We start from the raw sequence: 16,648 nt of genomic DNA on the forward strand, positions 1-16,648 counted from the left end.
GACGCAGGAGGAGGAGGAGGCCAAGGCAGGGCCCGCAAGGGCCGCCAGCACAGCCACTACCACCACGCAGGCAGCCCGCAATCCCACGCCTCCGAGCACATCCGTTCAACCTCACTGATGAGCAGATCCACACCCTCTACCGTTTGGACCGGGACACCATAGCCGCAATAGTGGACATGACACAGGCTGACCTTGTCAGCATGATAGATAGCCCAACCGCCATCCCACCCCTACTCAAGGTGGTGTCTGTACTCCACTTCCTGGCCACAGGCACCTACCAGCACACAGTCGGACAGTTGCATGGCATTTCTCAGCCACTGTTCTCACGGACACTATTGCAAGTGCTCGATGCCCTCCTGAAGCACGCAGACGACTACATCTCTCTACCACGCTCGGAGCAGGAAATTACCAACACCAAAGTGGGATTCCATGCACTTGCCGGCATACCGGGTTGCATTGGTGCCATCGACTGCACCCATGTGGAATTGGTCGTCCCACATGCCATGGAGGCCCAGTACCGCAACCGAAAACAATTTCATTCCCTGAATGTACAGATGGTGTGTGACTCCAACAGGATCATTACACATTGTTGTGCCAGATTCCCTGGATCAACCCATGATTCTATGGTCTTGAGGAACTCTACTATACCACGCTACATGGAGCGACACGCAGGGAACAGATCCTGGCTACTCGGTGAGTCTCTTTTCATGCATGATGATGTGGGGTATGTGATGCGGCAATGACCTGGCAGGAGGGGGGGGTGTGCGTACGTAGCAATGGCATTCCACATCATACGTTTATCGTCCACATACAGGTGATGCTGGGTATCCACTGAAGAGATGGCTCCTCACACCAGTCCGGAACCCACGGGACCAGCAAGAGGAGGACTACAACCATGCCCACTCACGTACCCGTGTGGTCATTGAACAGGCATTCGGCCTACTGAAGACTCGTTTCCGCTGCCTCAGCAGGTCTGGCGGGGCACTCCTGTACCGCCATGAGAAGGTTGCAAAGATGGTGATGGCATGTGTCATGCTCCACAACATGTGCGTACGTAGAAATGTGCCCATGCCCCCTGACGCAGAACTGCAAGCACCTGATGATGGTCATGATGAGGGTGGGGATGTGGCAGCACCTCAAGGAGTCTGCGAGGCACCGGAGGGCCGTGACATTCGTCAGCATCTCATTGATGCATGCTTCTAGCACTCACGCCTGGTGGCTGATACATGGACACGGGACTCGTGGCACTGTGTGTGTCTGGTACCTGCACAATATGGACTGTACGCCTATGATGGCCTAGTACATAATGATCATTGTCGACACATCTCATTGGTTGATCGTGCACTTGTTTATGGCATATGTGATATCATGTTGAACACCCTATCGACCCGCCACCCAAGTGAGCCCAACACACCCCCTCCACCCTCCTACCTCCCCCCCGAACACCAGTGTCCAAAGATGCTCATTGTCAGTGGGCTGTCGCTATTGCAAGCCCCCTCTGCGGGTATCAGGGGCACCCCTGCCTGTGGAGCACAGGTTCCTCCCAGATCTACGTTGGGGGCTGCCCTGGACGGAACTTGCAACGGATGATGTCTCTGCCTGCTCACGTCCATGCATGTCCCTAAGGGTTTGTGAGAGCTCAGTGAGCACACGGCGCACTGTGGCAAGTTCGGCACATACGTCTTTGGACGTCGCATGCAGTTCCCCCCTCAGGCTCTCGGTGCTTCTCTCCATTTGGACTCTCAGGCTCTCGGTGCTACTCTCCATTTGGACTCTCAGGCTCTCGGTGCTACTCTCCATTTGGACTCTCAGGCTCTCGGTGCTACTCTCCATTTGTGCCCTTAGTGTCTCTGTACCTCTCTCCATTTCTGCCCTAAGTGTCTCAGTTGATGTTTCTATGTCTGCCTTAGTGCCCCCACATTCATCGGCATGGTCCTTGAGGAGCGTGGCCAGTTGCTGCTGTTGCACGATTAACTGGTCGAGGGACTGTTGCCTCTGCTGGGCCATGGCCATTTGCGGGGGTGTCACAGAGGGGCTGTTGACCTCATGTTGCCTTGCCACAGGGCTTGGGGGGGATGGCCAGTCGTCGTCTTGTGGGTGCCCCTGCGTGGTATTCTCATGTTGTACGGGATGGGACAGACAGGGGGATTGGGACAGGTCTTGGATGGATCTGACTTCGACATCCCCGTCTTCTGTGTCGGAGCATGCTGCCATCAATGGGGTGTCACCTATGGTGCTGCTGCCACCAGAGGCAGTGCCTTCTGTGGCATCCGTTGGGGGGACCTGTGGTGGTGGTGTTGTGGGCATGCTGGCTGCTGGGGTGCCTGTTGATGTTCCCTCCTCTGTGCTGCCAGCTGATTTGTGCTGCTGCCGTGTCTTGATGCGTGCAGCTGAGGTGGAGGGTCTTTGGCCGTTGGTCTTGGCCCTCTTTGCAGGTGTGCTGGTAGGGGTGTCCTGATGCTCGTCGTTTGGATCGGACCCTGTGGTGGAGTAAAGGAGGGCGAGGGTTAATAATGGGTCTGTGGGTATTGGAATGGCATTGTATCACATGCATTGGGGTGGTACATGAGGGTGATTTGGGTCGGGGCCTTGGAGGTGCTTTCATTTGTGTGTGGGGTGAGGGTGCAGTTGTTTGGCAGCCTGCAGTTAGGGTGTGCCTGCTGGACGTGTGGTGGGTGTTTTAGGGGTTTTTAATTATTTATGTATTTATTGTGGTTTTAAAGTGCGCTATAAGGGCGATGTGTGTGGACGTTCTCCTGGACATGTGTTTCTGTTGCACTATGTGGACACATGGTACTTCACATGATTGGACATTGTGGATTTAGCATTGTTTTATCTGGCCCACCTACCTGATTCTTCTGATGTCTGCACTCCTTTCTCCATCCCTCCGACTCCCTCAATGCTCTCCATTCCGATGGTGGAGGCACAGATTTCTTCCCAGGGGGTCAACTTGATGGGTGATTCAGGACCTCCCCCGGTGGCTGTGGCAATGTTGCGGTTGGCAGAGAGTATGCTGCGGACGCGTATCCGCAGGTCGTCCCACCGCTTTCTGCATTGCTGTGGGTTGCGGGGTGCGGTCCCCACCGCGCTTACCCGCTGTGCCACCAGAGCCCATATGGCCTTCTTGTTCGCAAGTGCCGTCCTGGTCATTTGCGTGGAGAAGACGACGGCAGCATTCTCCTGGAGGGTCTCTGTTAGCACGGTGAGTTCCTCACGGGAGAAGTGGACCTGCCGCTTGCGGTCGCACGCTTTCTTCGCTACTTTTCCCATTTTTCTTGGTTTCGCTAGGGTGGATGACGGGTTGGGGTGTGTCTCGGGGTAGTGTTTTTAGTGGTTGTGTGGTTTTAGTGGTTTTATAGGTGTACGGCGGGATGTTTCCCGTTCCGGGCCCATGTTTTTACTTCCGTTTCCGTATATTTCCGGTCACCGTACTTTCCGGTAGGCGCACTCTGCGGTGTCCGCTGTGTTGGGTGGCGGTATGGCACCTAGGGCGACGTACGGCGGCGGTGTGGGCCGTTTTGGGGTCATTTCCGCCATCGCGGACTTTGCACTTCCGCCATGGCGTGGTGCTCGTGCCCGATGGGTCGGAATGGACCGCTCTTTGCTCCTTCGTGCAATGGCGGAAACGCTATTTACGCTGTTGCGGTCCGGTCAGTCACTTTCCGCCAGGGTCGTAATGAGGGCCAAGGTCAATAGAGTGAGCACACGGAGGAGAAAGGGTTTAGAGAGAGGCAATGATTTAGCCAAGGTAGAGGACCAATGTGAGCGTGTATCAGAGGGGTGAACGAGAGAGGAGCGGGCCAGAGGCTTTGAATCTGAAGAGGTGTCAACAGAAAGTGGAAAGGAGGAAAGCCAGTGAGTATGAATAAAGAGGATGTGTACGCCAGTCAGGGAGCTATCAGAAAGAGTGAAGTCACGTAGGTGTCATTAGTCAGGTTGAGATCACCAATAATGATGGCAAGGACAACTGTTGGGAGAGATTAGATTAGTCAGCACAAGTCGGTGAAGAAAGAGCTGAGTGGGCCAAGTGGATGGTAGATTAAGAGAACTGTGAGGTGGGTCACAGCAAGAAGTTTAACAGATTTATTCAAAGGAGGAAGGAGAGAGGTCAGAGGGGAAGGATGGGCAGATGGTGTTACTCTGTTGCTCATTAGACCTACGCCAGTGCATGTATAGCTAGTAGAGGGCCACGGGAGAAGGTGGCGAGGTCAGTATGGAGAGCAGCCGCAGTGGCAATGTTGCAAGGGGAGATCCATGTTTCAGTCGCGGTCATCACATAGTGTCAAATGCGAATCAAATTGGCCACCATCCTGATTTTCATTTCTCTGCTTCTCTTTGAAGTTTGTTTGTTTACTTTTTTCAGGGCTACGGTGCCCTATTTCTTTAACCTTCTTACGAATTATGTGGTGATTTTCTTTCTTATGACAGTGGATCGAGTCCTTATGTCCCACAGTGCATCTGGAGGTGGTTACATCTTTGGAAGTGTCATATATAGTTTTTCTCAATAGGTCTATAGATCCTGAAAGTGTTAGCTTGTTGCATTTCTAGCGGAGGTCCAAACCTTATGATAAGAGATGTTGGGAAACATTTTGTCAGGTAACCAATCAGGATTTCCAGTCAGTAAGACTCTGCAGCTCATGTATGTCATGCGAGATAGGAGGGCAGAGTAGCGTGGCGTTGCAGCTTGATTGGAATGATTTGCTGTATTCCCTATTTCAATATGTTGTGACTCATTTCCCCTTGTGTGCTTTATGAAGGAGTTTGCCTGGCTTCAATTTGGCCAGCACATCTCCAGGTGTGTTTCTGGGAACGGGAATGCACGAGGTCCATGCAATTGTACTTGGGTCAACAGCATTGTTCCTGATTCGTGACTCGGTCTTTTGCTTTGTTACTCCTTGCCATCTTCCTTCTGTCACCGCTCCTGCTTGCACCAGGACTCTGGCATCCTATACCTCTATGCTACAACACCTCTATGCACTCGTTTCTCTCTAGAGGCCCACAACAGAGTTGAGCAGGTTGGGGTATTGTGTTGGGCATCCAAGCCTGACACCCCATTTTTGCTCCCTCAAACCACGACCATTTTACTATTCCTACCATGTACCTGAGTGTTGATGCAGATCTAGTTGAATCCTGTTGCATCGACACTCTCTATTCGGAAATGCGTTCCTTGGACCGGTCCATATTTTCCCCATCACTGATGTTTTCCAAGTCTCTTGTACCACAGCTCATCTTCTCACGTCTCTCTCTTCAAGGGCTCTCCATTTCTATCTCAAGTGTTGTGTTCACAGATATCTTCTTAACTCCTGCTTCTACACTTTTCTCGAGCAGGAGCTCATTTTGTGATTGCTGCATCCACTGCTTTTGTTTCCAGATGTCAGTAATGCTACATTATTTTCCTTTCTCTTTCCTCTCCATGCTTCATGGGTTCCTCTTCCTTTCCTCCCCTGCAACATTTGACCCTATTACTACTGTAGCTTTATTATCCGGCCTGATTGAAGAATCATTTATTTCTTGCTACTGCTCTACGTCTGCCATTACCAGGCTTTCCCTGCCCCACATGTCTTTTCTACTCTGGCTTTATTGCCCATTCCTGTTTCCATGTCGGTTCTTCCTTTCCCCATAGTTCTCTTTTTAATGCACGTCCAAAGGAGCCACGTTATAAACATTATATTCCTCATAATCCTACATTTAATTAAGTCCACTTGTGTTAATAATCATAGAAGATATCACTTTTTTCCAGATCATTTTCCTGAAGGACCTGAAGCATAACGATGGGCACTTCACAGAGAGACAGAAAATTGCCCTCAATAAGGTAAACACATGTACCATTTCATTATAAAGGAATGCAGGGATACCAACGTTGAAAGCAGTACAAAACCCGTAACTAGTAGTGAGTGGGGACAAACAGGTCAAGGCGAGGACTGCGACAGACCATGTTGGAGTTACAATCGTCCCTCTGGCATAATAACAAGGTTGGCCTAGGGTTCTGAGTAGTAGAATGAAGCAGCCAATCTAGGACGACATAGCCAGTGTACCAACTAGTGTGGAAAGGACGATGCCTAATACTCAGAGATGGAAATGCACCAATGTTAGTCCTCATGGAGGGAAACTCAGTGCAAGTGATAGGTCTTCCCTGTGTGATTGCAACATAGACTTAGCAGTACAGGGAAACACAACCGCAAAGATATCAAGGTGAAATGTCAGAGACCATAGGTGTCAGGTTGTAAGGTCATTTGGGCAGGTAATGTTCCCACAAACAAATGTTGGCTGGCAAACAAAACTTCCAGAGATAACACAGCCGCTAAATGGGAATCCATCACATGATTCAGGAATTTCACTCATAAAGTTGCTTTAATGCTATGGGTGGATTGGAATTCAGAGACAATGCAAATGGTACAAAGTTCATTCATTGCCAGGATTTTTTTCGCTGCCAATTTTTTGTTGAAAGAACTCATCGAAAAATATGGAGGGAGATGGAATTACGGGATATAATGTGTAGGGGGTGTGGGAGTAGGTAGGTAAAGACCTGAGACGGGGGTTAGGGTGGAACCCCCAAATGTATTAAAAACCAAACAAAATCGGCGGCAAACAACTCTGTGAAAAAGAACCTGCCAATGGAATGACATAGAACCATGTAAACATCATACAACAGGTAATAGACTAAGTAGTGGTTGGATGCAGAAATGAAGCCAATCTGAGATCACAAGTCAATTCATAGAAAATATACAGCAGCGGGGAGGATCAGTTGAAACAAAACAGTCAGACATCTTACACACTCGCACAAATAAATACCAGGCATAGTTACTAGATCAGAGATGAGCCTCTTAGGCAACCAATTCTCAGAGTACACAGTAATTGGCCCTGACAGACCAAGATTCCCTAACAAGAAGACATCTCTGTGATTGGTTAATAATCTCCATTATTTTCAGCTTTCCTGTGAGTCTTCTTGAGATTATGCATTTAGGATTTCCTTGCTTGCAATTGCATCATGGCGTCAATGTACAAAGGCTCCAGAAGGAAGTAAATGTAATGTAAGAAAATCAGCACCATCATGAAGGGCACACAGGCTTCCGGTGGAGTGTATGGAGGTCGTTAATCTCAATCAGCCGTGTGCTTTCCGCGACTCCTGGCGGAAGGAGACCAAGCTGGAAATTCCAGGCCTTCTCTCCATTATCCAGATAATTGAATGATAAAGGCCAGGGGGCCAGGCTCACACCCCTAGCTTCTGCAGGCTCATACCCCTAGCTTCTGCAGGCTCGCAGCCCTAGCTTCTGCAGGCTCACACCCCTAGTTTCTGCAGGCTCACACCCCTAGCATCTGCAGGCTCATACCCCTAGCTTCTGCAGGCTCGCAGCCCTAGCTTCTGCAGGCTCACACCCCTAGCTTCTGCAGGCTCACACCCCTAGCTTCTGCATTCTCACACCCCTAGCTTCTGCAGGCTCACACCCCTAACTTCTGCAGTCTCGCACTCCTAGATTCTGCAGGCTCACACCCCTAACTTCCTTCTGCAGGCTCACACCCCTAGCGTCTGCAGGCTCGCACCCCTAGCTTCTGCAGGCTCACCCCAGGCTTCTGCAGACGCACACCCCTAGCTTCTGCAGGCTCGCACCATAGCTTCTGCAGGCTCACCCCTAGCTTCTGCAGACCCACACCCCTAGCTTCTGCATGCTCGCACCCCTATCTTCTTCAGCAGTTGATGTTCATACGAGAATACACACCTTAGCACAAAAGGGGCAGGGTGGCTGCTAGTGTATGAAGCAATTGGATATAGCATAAGAAACCAGAGGGAAACTGATGTGGAAATGCAAGAAGTGTTGGCTGGTGTTGAGGGTAATTGTGGTGAAGATACTCATTCCACCTCATCCTATCCCTTTTCATCTGTACAGCCAGCCCCACACCATGTGTCCCCTTCTCCCAATCCACCCTCTTTGCTTTCAACCACTTTCCTTAGATCTTCAGCGCGCTGTGTCTTTCTTTCTATTCTACCCCTTCTCTTCTCCATCACTTTCCATCTCCTGCACACTAACATTTCCAAAATGTCCTGGCAGAACTATTAAAAAAATGTAGATAAACACTTAGGAGACTACTTTCTTGTACAAAGACCTGTGTGACCCCTATTGTCCCCTGAGATAACCACCGCTCAACTTCCAGAGAGGCTAGATGTGTATTCCCTACAGAATCTCACTTTGGTTGAGCCGCCTAGAGGGCAGCAGGGGGCAAAGTGCGAAGACAAAACACCAAACAGTACTTTAATGCTTACTGCTGTCAGGCAATAATGCAATAATGCAAAATTAGCTTGAAGCTGTGCAGGTATAACAACTATCCCCATGCAACTTGGTAGAGGGGGAGAGCTGGTTTATTTGCTCTTTCCGCCGTACCACTCCGCCTTGCTCATGATAAATGCCACAAACTACTTCATAATCTTGTCTCTCTCACAAAACATCTACGCTACTTGCGCTTCCTACATGAACCCGACTGACCCCCACCCCCTTCCAATCCTCATCCAGGCTAAGCAGAGGATTTGCCATACGTCGCTGGTTTGGCAGTCTATCCTCTAGCTCTTTCCTGCCTACCCACACCAGAATGAGGCTTCCTTACATATGTCGTACCTTGTAAATGTCCAACATACATGTTTAGAGAATGACAAGGGCGCAGCGTCAGTGAATTACTTGAACAGCATGCTTTCACATCAACACACTTCTGTTGGATCTAGAGTCAGCATTTCAAATCCCTGAGTAGTCAATTCCAGTCAGTGCTTCAGAGTGACTGAGAAATCATGCAATCAGTCTCCATGGAAATTCATTATATGTACACTTTTCTCAAACATATTGATTGTGAAGATCCCAGATACCTAACTGAACTTTTCATCAACATGCCAGCCCTTAGTCATATTGAGCTGCCCCATTAGCCCCTGGCCAATGTGTGTCCATACAGTCCTTTAAAAGCAAGGTGCAGTTACAGTTATGTCTGCCTCTGGGGAAAAGCTGCCACAGACCTCTGTGTCTGTGGTCTTTCGTGAGCTGACAGGATGGAATGGTCATCTTGAGACAATGGCTTAGTGGTTGCTTTCCATTAAAATCCACTTAATGCTTCTCCTTGCCTGTAGGCAGTCACTTTAAAGATGGTCAACCTAGGTGTAGCCGTATTGTAATGTCTTCTGTTTCTCTGAGAATGTCCTCAGTTGCTCCTACAGAAGGACATTTTAATGTTTAAATATGATGCTTTGTCTTCAAGCTGTTGCAGATTGACTACTACAACCTGACAAAGTTCTATGGCACAGTCAAAAGGGATGCCACCATCTTCGGTGTGATTGAATACTGCGACAGGGGATCCCTTCGGGTAAGGATCTTTTATATCTCTGTCCTCTCTGTACATATTACGTTCTATGTTCCCCAGAAGCGTATGAAGGGAAAGGCAAGGGCTCGCCAATTGGCAGTGGTGGAAAGGAGCAGTTGAAAAGAATCAAGTTACACTGGTTTAAATCTTTGCTTGGGGCTTGTTTGAAGAAAGAAAGGACACACACACACCATCAGGCTCTTTGTTTAGGAATGAATTATTTTAATATTTTAATATATTACGTTTTGGACATCATTTAACAAATGTGTTTGAGGTATAGAAAACATGTCAGATCTATATTAAGTGCTAACTATATAAGTGGTTTTGAGGAGGCCTACATTGAGTTTAGATTCTACTGCTGTCCATTGACCTGTCTCCCCTTGATTCCAGGAGCACCACAACATTCTGAAGGACCCCAACACTCTGGAACACAAAATATATAGGGCCTCAGAAAGGCTACATTTCAAGGAGGGGGCCGGCACCATTTGCGCTTGCTTGCAAATCTGATCCATGTGACAAATGTTCATCAATTCCAAGATACAGACAAAATCACCTCTACTCTTATTTCCCCAATATGTTTGGAAAAAGGGTAAATGCCTCCCCCTGATTAATGACTGTAGGAGCCATTTTCAATGGATTCCTGTGGAATCTGGCTGCTTTTAGCAGGTGCTAAAAAGAGGCGGATTCCACTGGTGTCTGCCAGCATGCAACTGTTTTGGAGACCACAGAAGGAAATAAAAGTCATGTAAAACATCAGAACCACTGGAAGGACACACAGACTCAAGGTGGTGGAGGAGACCAAGAGGTTAATCATTCAGGAGTAAAATAAAACGTTTTATTACAGGCAGAAGCAGAGTGAATATCAGAAAACATATTTCCAGTGTGGTGCCCGCCACTGTGCCTGCAAAAATAATTGTGAAGAACCCCCGGAGTGCTAAAACAGATAGCATCAGCCTTTCTGTAGCACATTTATTAGCGCCCTGGGGCACTCGAAAAGGAGCCCTTACAGACACAAGAAATCTGCTGGCAGACATAAAGGGATTACGCTTTCTAGGAAGTCAAATTCAACCAATAACAACATCAATCATTGACTACAACAACAATGGTTTCAACAAGTCACAGTGGGAGGAAGTGGAAGTCATTTAACGCGCCACCGAAATTAGCGTCAGACTCAAGGAGAGTGCTGCTATTCTCAACTTTCGGGATTTTCAGAGAATGTTATAGATAGTTATTTCCTGCGCTGGCAAGAAAGTTCATCCCAGTGTCACACAGGCTTGTCCTGTGGTACCCACTCCCACCTCTCACCTGAGCTGGTAGACCCTTGCTGGAGTTTGGGAAGGTGTTCCAGCCCAAAAGGTCCCAAGACCAATGCACATGACACCAACTGCATACCATCGGGAAGAGGCATACGCTGCTTAATCGGAACCTACAACTTGTGAATTTGCTTTTGTTATGTTTTCAAATATACTATTTACACGTATTTTGATCCTTACGGGTCCAGTACGAACTATATTGCGGTTGGGTGTCTGATCTATTTTGGGTTCGGACCAACCTGATTTACATATGGTTTTACCCTTGTATAACGGCTTGGAAGGTAAACAATGATGGTCTAGATAGTTGCCCAGAGCAATTCCAAAGGTAAATATTTATTCCAAACCTTCCAACCATCTGCTTTTTGTTTGTGTGGATCTACAGCACATTCCTAATGTGTGTATTGTTCACATATTCAACTGTATTGATGACAGGCGTTAATCACTCAAGATTATAAGAGTCAGTGTTTTTAACTCTCTGTACCCACTATGACATGAACGGATATAGCAGGCACAAAAGATTATTAATGAAACAATTATGAGATATAAAAAACATTTTCTTTTGAGTCTAGCCGCAGACGTAGCATGGGACTGGGTGAGGCAAGTTGTCTGCGCAGTGTTGTAGCTTGGTGGAAAAAGATAGATGGTGGATGTCCTGGGGAAGGCAGAGGGAGCTTAGACTGTGTTGACTGTGTCGTCTTGGCAGGCGGTCGGGAATAGGTGATGACATAGGGTAGCCATCTGAAATGCCTGTCTGTTCGTCTAGCTGACCTGACCCCTCTACTTGGCTGACGCCACATCTGTCTGCCTCCCGGCCTGCAATGGCAGATGGTGCTTGTTGGGAACTTGATAGGGAGCCAGTCTGAGTCTGGGAACACAGTAGATAGCAATGTGGAGGTCCCGTGTGTAGAGGGGGAGCCTGGTGGAGAGACTCTAAGGTACATGCAGGTACCTAGGTGGGTTGTATTTAACATTCACCATTCTCATAACCACGCAACTCTTAACAAATCATTGACAGCAATTGAGCTAGTGTTCGCTGTAGGGTCCTGTAAACATGCTATGAACAAACCTAATGTGCTTGTTCCCCAATAATGAGCTATGCAGGGTGATGTGTGGCCAACACAGTGTTTTAGACATTGCTATTAGACTCGTTTTTTACACTTTTGCAACTCAGATCAATGATTGCCTGAACTCGTCAAATATTTCACAGTTTTCAACTCCAGTACCAGTATCAAAGTTTGTTCCAGCTCCTGTATTAGTACCAACATCCGTGTGCCATCTGCCATCACAGTCAATACAACCATATCCCAAGGAGATTCTCTCTGTTACCAAAAACACAAACTTGATGACAACAGTGGCACAGAATGTGAAAAAAAGAACACAAGATCTTTGCAACCCGCTACGCTCTCACACTTTGTAATTTTCTCGGGCCATACCTGCTTGGGAATTTTTTGCTCCCAAGATAGGTACAATCTCAGACTTATTATCTATGCTCCAACTAAAGGAGAGAAACACATGCTGAGTAAAAGTGATTTATTAATGCAATGTTATCCTCAATGGACAAAAACACAGATTCAATATTTCCAAGGATTAGACTTAAAATAAATAATCCTCTTTGAAGAGCTATTTGTAGTCTCGGGAAATCTTTCAACAAAATCGGCAGTGGTCACAGCAGCTCTAGGCAGAGGAAAGGGGTCTGCCCACACCTGCCTTCTGTCGTTGACAAAAAGAACACTGTTTTGGACTTCCATAGTAACACCATAAGATTATTTTACTGAAGTTTCTGATTAATGTATTTTGTTTGAAGGACTATTAACTCTGTACGGTAACTTTCTCAGTAGAACGTTTCTTCATAAATCATTCAGACTACTAATCTTTATCGTATGTTATGTTGATATACCATGCACCGCTATCACCCAAGGGCAGCCTCCAGTCGCTCACGTGGCTCTGCAAAAAAGAGGACGGGTTGGTTAGTGAGGGTAGAGTGATAGGATAAGTCCGGAACCAGGAGAAACTGTTGCTTGTGTTTGTTGGCCTGCGGATATGTGTTTGTGTATAATTTGGCTAGCCCAGTGGGCGTGTATAGAACTTGGGAGGTGTGTTGGAGGGAGCAGGAGCAGGGTGGTAAATATACTGGCTACTCTCTAAATTCCTCTCAGTGGCTAATCTACAGAATTCTATCTAATGTGACGCATGGCTAATCTTCACAATCCTATTTAATAATACGCATGGTTAATTTCACTATCTTACTATGACTCACGGTTACTCTACACAGATATCTCAAAGTGTGTCGCATGGCTAATATTCACAAATCTAAGTGTGACATATAGTTAATCTTCAAAATTCTATCTAAATGTAATGTGTGGCTAATTGTCATAAATGTATTTAAATATGCTGCATGGCTAATCTTCACAAGGCTATCTAAATGTGACACTTGGCTAATTTTGGCAATTCTTTCTAAATGTGACGTTTGGCTATTCTTCCCAATTCTAAATTTGATGCATGGCTAATCTTCACAAGTCTATCTAAATGTGAGCCGTGGCTAGTCTTCACAATTCTTTCCAAATGTAACGCGTGGCTAGTCCTTGCAATTGCTAAATGCAGAATGTGGCTACGTTACACACTTAGGCCAGATGCATAATATTGCTACCTTAGGCTAGATTCATTCATTCATTATCTAAATGTGACCCGTGGCTAGTCTTCACAATTCTTTCCAAATGTAACGCGTGGCTAGTCCTTGCAATTGCTAAATGCAGAATGTGGCTACGTTACACACTTAGGCCAGATGCATAATATTGCTACCTTAGGCTAGATTCATTCATTCATTATCTAAATGTGACCCGTGGCTAGTCTTCACAATTCTTTCCAAATGTAACGCGTGGCTAGTCCTTGCAATTGCTAAATGCAGAATGTGGCTACGTTACACACTTAGGCCAGATGCATAATATTGCTACCTTAGGCTAGATTCATTCATTCATTATCTAAATGTGACCCGTGGCTAGTCTTCACAATTCTTTCCAAATGTAACGCGTGGCTAGTCTTTGCAATTACTAAATGCAGAATGTGGCTACGTTACACACTTAGACCAGAGGCATAATATTGCTACCTTAGGCTAGATTCATTCATTCATTCATTTTGTCATTTGTTATAACACCTTGGTTCCGATGCGCTTTTGGTTGAATGCCCTCTTAGGGACCGGAGTCCAAAGATTTGGGAGAATTTGGGAGGTGCTTGTTTGCATTTCAGCCATTAAAGTTATGCAAGGGTGGCCAATATCAATAAAATTAGACATGTAGTGGAAATGTGGAAAACTCCAGCCAAAACCATGTATAGTCATGCTAACCCGGTTTGACTGTCCTGTCTACATCTTTTTTTAATCCCATAAAATTTCGATTTACAGAGATTGATGGGATTTTCACTGCTGCTAAACTCTCCTGCTCCTCTCTGAACACTTTGCCACCTAAAATGTATACAAATTTATTTCTGATCATTCTTAATCATTTTTTACATTTGTCTAATACCTGACTAGAAACTGGCATCCACCCGAGATCATGGCAAAATACCTTGGTTATCCATTTACCAAAGAAAGTGGGGCACGATACGTCTAACTAAAGACCCATAATTCTAATTTTTGGCAAAACAATCAGAATGCATAGTAATGGTAATGGTAATGTTTATTTATAAAGTGCCTATACACAAGTAAGTGTTTCAAAGCGCTCAAGGAGGGTGGTAACATGGGGAACAAACAACAGTCATTCAGAGCCCTTGAAATTCTGAGATGATAATAGTTTGCACAGGAGTAAGTACATATAATACAATTAACAGACAACAGCAAATAGGTCTGACGACGATTCCGCAGTTTTAACAAGTGCAATTTAGGAGTGAAGACAGGGGAGAACAGGCAGACGATCTTCGGGCATTGTGCATTTGGAACGTGCAAGTGCACAAGCGGTTACAGGGAGGGGGAGGTGGAGGTGGGGGGACAAGTCCTGGAGGGGTGGGTCCAAGTGTACCCAGTCTGTGGAGACTGGGGTAAGTGCAGAGAGAGCCACTCTTTTGGGTCATTTCTAAAGTGCACTGATGATGAGGTGAGTGCAGGGCCCGGAGGCAAGTGCGAGAGAAGACTGGCGGGCGTACCAGGGACCTGTGAGACTCTGAGGTACACCAGGCAGCCAGTTGGCAAGCTATACGGAAAAGGATGGAGAGAAAGAAAGAGCAGAGAGATAGGTAAGCAGGGTAGAGGGAGAGAGATGGAACAGTAGAAGAGGAAGGTCTTGAGAGTTTCCAGAACTTAAGGAGATCAGACTCAAGATGGAGGGCGGCAGGGAGGCTGTTCCAGAGGAAGGTTCTTGCTGAGGATAAGGATCTCCCTCCAAATCTTTGCTTGGAGAACCGGCTCACTCGCAGAAGGTTGGACGTAGATTAGCAGAGTGGTCGGGAGGGAGGGACAGTATTTAGGTAGGCATTGTTGCAGATATGTAGGTCCCAGGCCCCAGAAAGCATTGAGGACAATGCAGAGGGTCTTGAACTTGATCCTTGCAGCCACGAGGAGCCATTGAAGGGATTTCGGCGCCGGAGAAATGCAGATCCTGGGCTTGAGGCCAAGGATAAGTCTTGCAGTTCTGTTCTGGATGAGTTGCACAGGGTGCAGAGCAGAAGCAGGGAGGTTGAGGAAGAGGCTGTTGCAGTAGTCCAGCATAGAGAGAACCAGGGCTCTGGAGACAGTGAGCCGCTGGGGGAAGGTGAGAAAGGGTAGAATACCTCTGAGGAGATGTAGCTGATAGTTAACCTTTTTAGAGATGTCCAAAATGAGAGAGGAGAAGTAGAGAGTGGAGTCGAAGATGACCCCAAGGTTTTTAGCCTCGCAGGTCGGTGTGGGTTCAGGGCCAACGGAGGCCGGCCAGAGTGAAAGTGGGAAGGCGGGAGCAGGGGTCCCAATGCGAACGATCTCAGTCTTACTGGCGTTGAGGCAGAGGTATTTTGCAGCACACCATGACTGAGTAGCGGACAGACGGTCAGATATGAGCGAGGAGGAGGAGGCAGCTCAGGCTAGCCTGAAAGATTGTTGCGTGTCATCCACGCAACACTGGAAGTTAGAGGTGAAAGTGGCCAAGGCAGCCATATAGACGTTGAAGAACCAGGGGAATTGGTTAGATCCCTGGGGGACACCACGGGTTGGGGGGCAATAGTCGACAGAAAGGCTCTGAGTTCCACCTGGGATGGGTGGTCAGAGAGAAAGGAGGTTAAACACGCCAGAGCCTGACCTGGGATTCCTAGGTTGTCACGGAGACGTGCAATCAGGATGGTGTGGTTAACCGTAATCACAACATAATGTTGTGGTTGAGTAATTACTCAACGCCAGCGGATCATTCAAAATAACCTCCTCGAAGAGGCCTGAATGGGATTTCACTCCAGAAGCTCCGCAGAGCTGGTAACAACGATTATTTCGATATTGTGGATCATATCATATTGCTGAAGTGACTAACAAACATGGGTGTAGGTGGAACCATATTGAAATGGTATAACTATTTTTCAACAGACACATCCAAAGCATTTTTACTTTGTATTTAGTCAAACCCCATATGGGGTACCGCAATGTAGAGGTGGAGTCAAGTACCCCCACCAAAAGCTCATCCCCCATGCTGCCTATATGTTGGGAGCCGGAAATTGTAAAACGTGAAGTGCCAGTAAGGATGCCTGTTCAGCAGAAAATCATGGAAACAAGCTATCGATTAAGAAAACCATATATGCATTCACCAAGAAATAACAGCATTTTAGACAAAGTCGCAGAGGAAGTGTGAACATGAGTGAAAGAGGAGATTGGTGATATAATGCCGGAGTAGAAGATGATGCGCCTGGAAAAGATGCATGAGACAGAAGAATATAGACATTTTATAAGCTCTGAAGAGAAGATGGTAAAGATGAGCAACATTTCGGGCTTGAGATGAAGATGCTCATGCTACAGAAACGCTGAAGAATATGTAAATCAGTTTACACTTGTA

At 47.0% G+C, this 16,648-nt stretch overlaps 1 protein-coding gene across 1 annotated transcript in view; it reads left to right on the forward strand.

Annotated features, from left to right (window-relative positions):
* The window catches only part of GUCY2C (guanylate cyclase 2C), a 484,448-nt gene that overhangs the window by 273,238 nt on the left and 194,562 nt on the right, over window positions 1–16,648 (forward strand). Inside the window, exons 8-9 of the mRNA XM_069650287.1 lie at window positions 5,741–5,812; window positions 9,235–9,339. Of these exons, the coding sequence (XP_069506388.1) occupies window positions 5,741–5,812; window positions 9,235–9,339 (177 nt within the window). The remainder of the gene's footprint in view (window positions 1–5,740; window positions 5,813–9,234; window positions 9,340–16,648) is intronic.

The sequence above is a fragment of the Ambystoma mexicanum genome, chromosome 3p, assembly GCF_040938575.1.
Source record: "Ambystoma mexicanum isolate Mex_15411 chromosome 3p, UKY_AmexF1_1, whole genome shotgun sequence".
NCBI classification, from domain to species: domain Eukaryota; kingdom Metazoa; phylum Chordata; class Amphibia; order Caudata; family Ambystomatidae; genus Ambystoma; species Ambystoma mexicanum.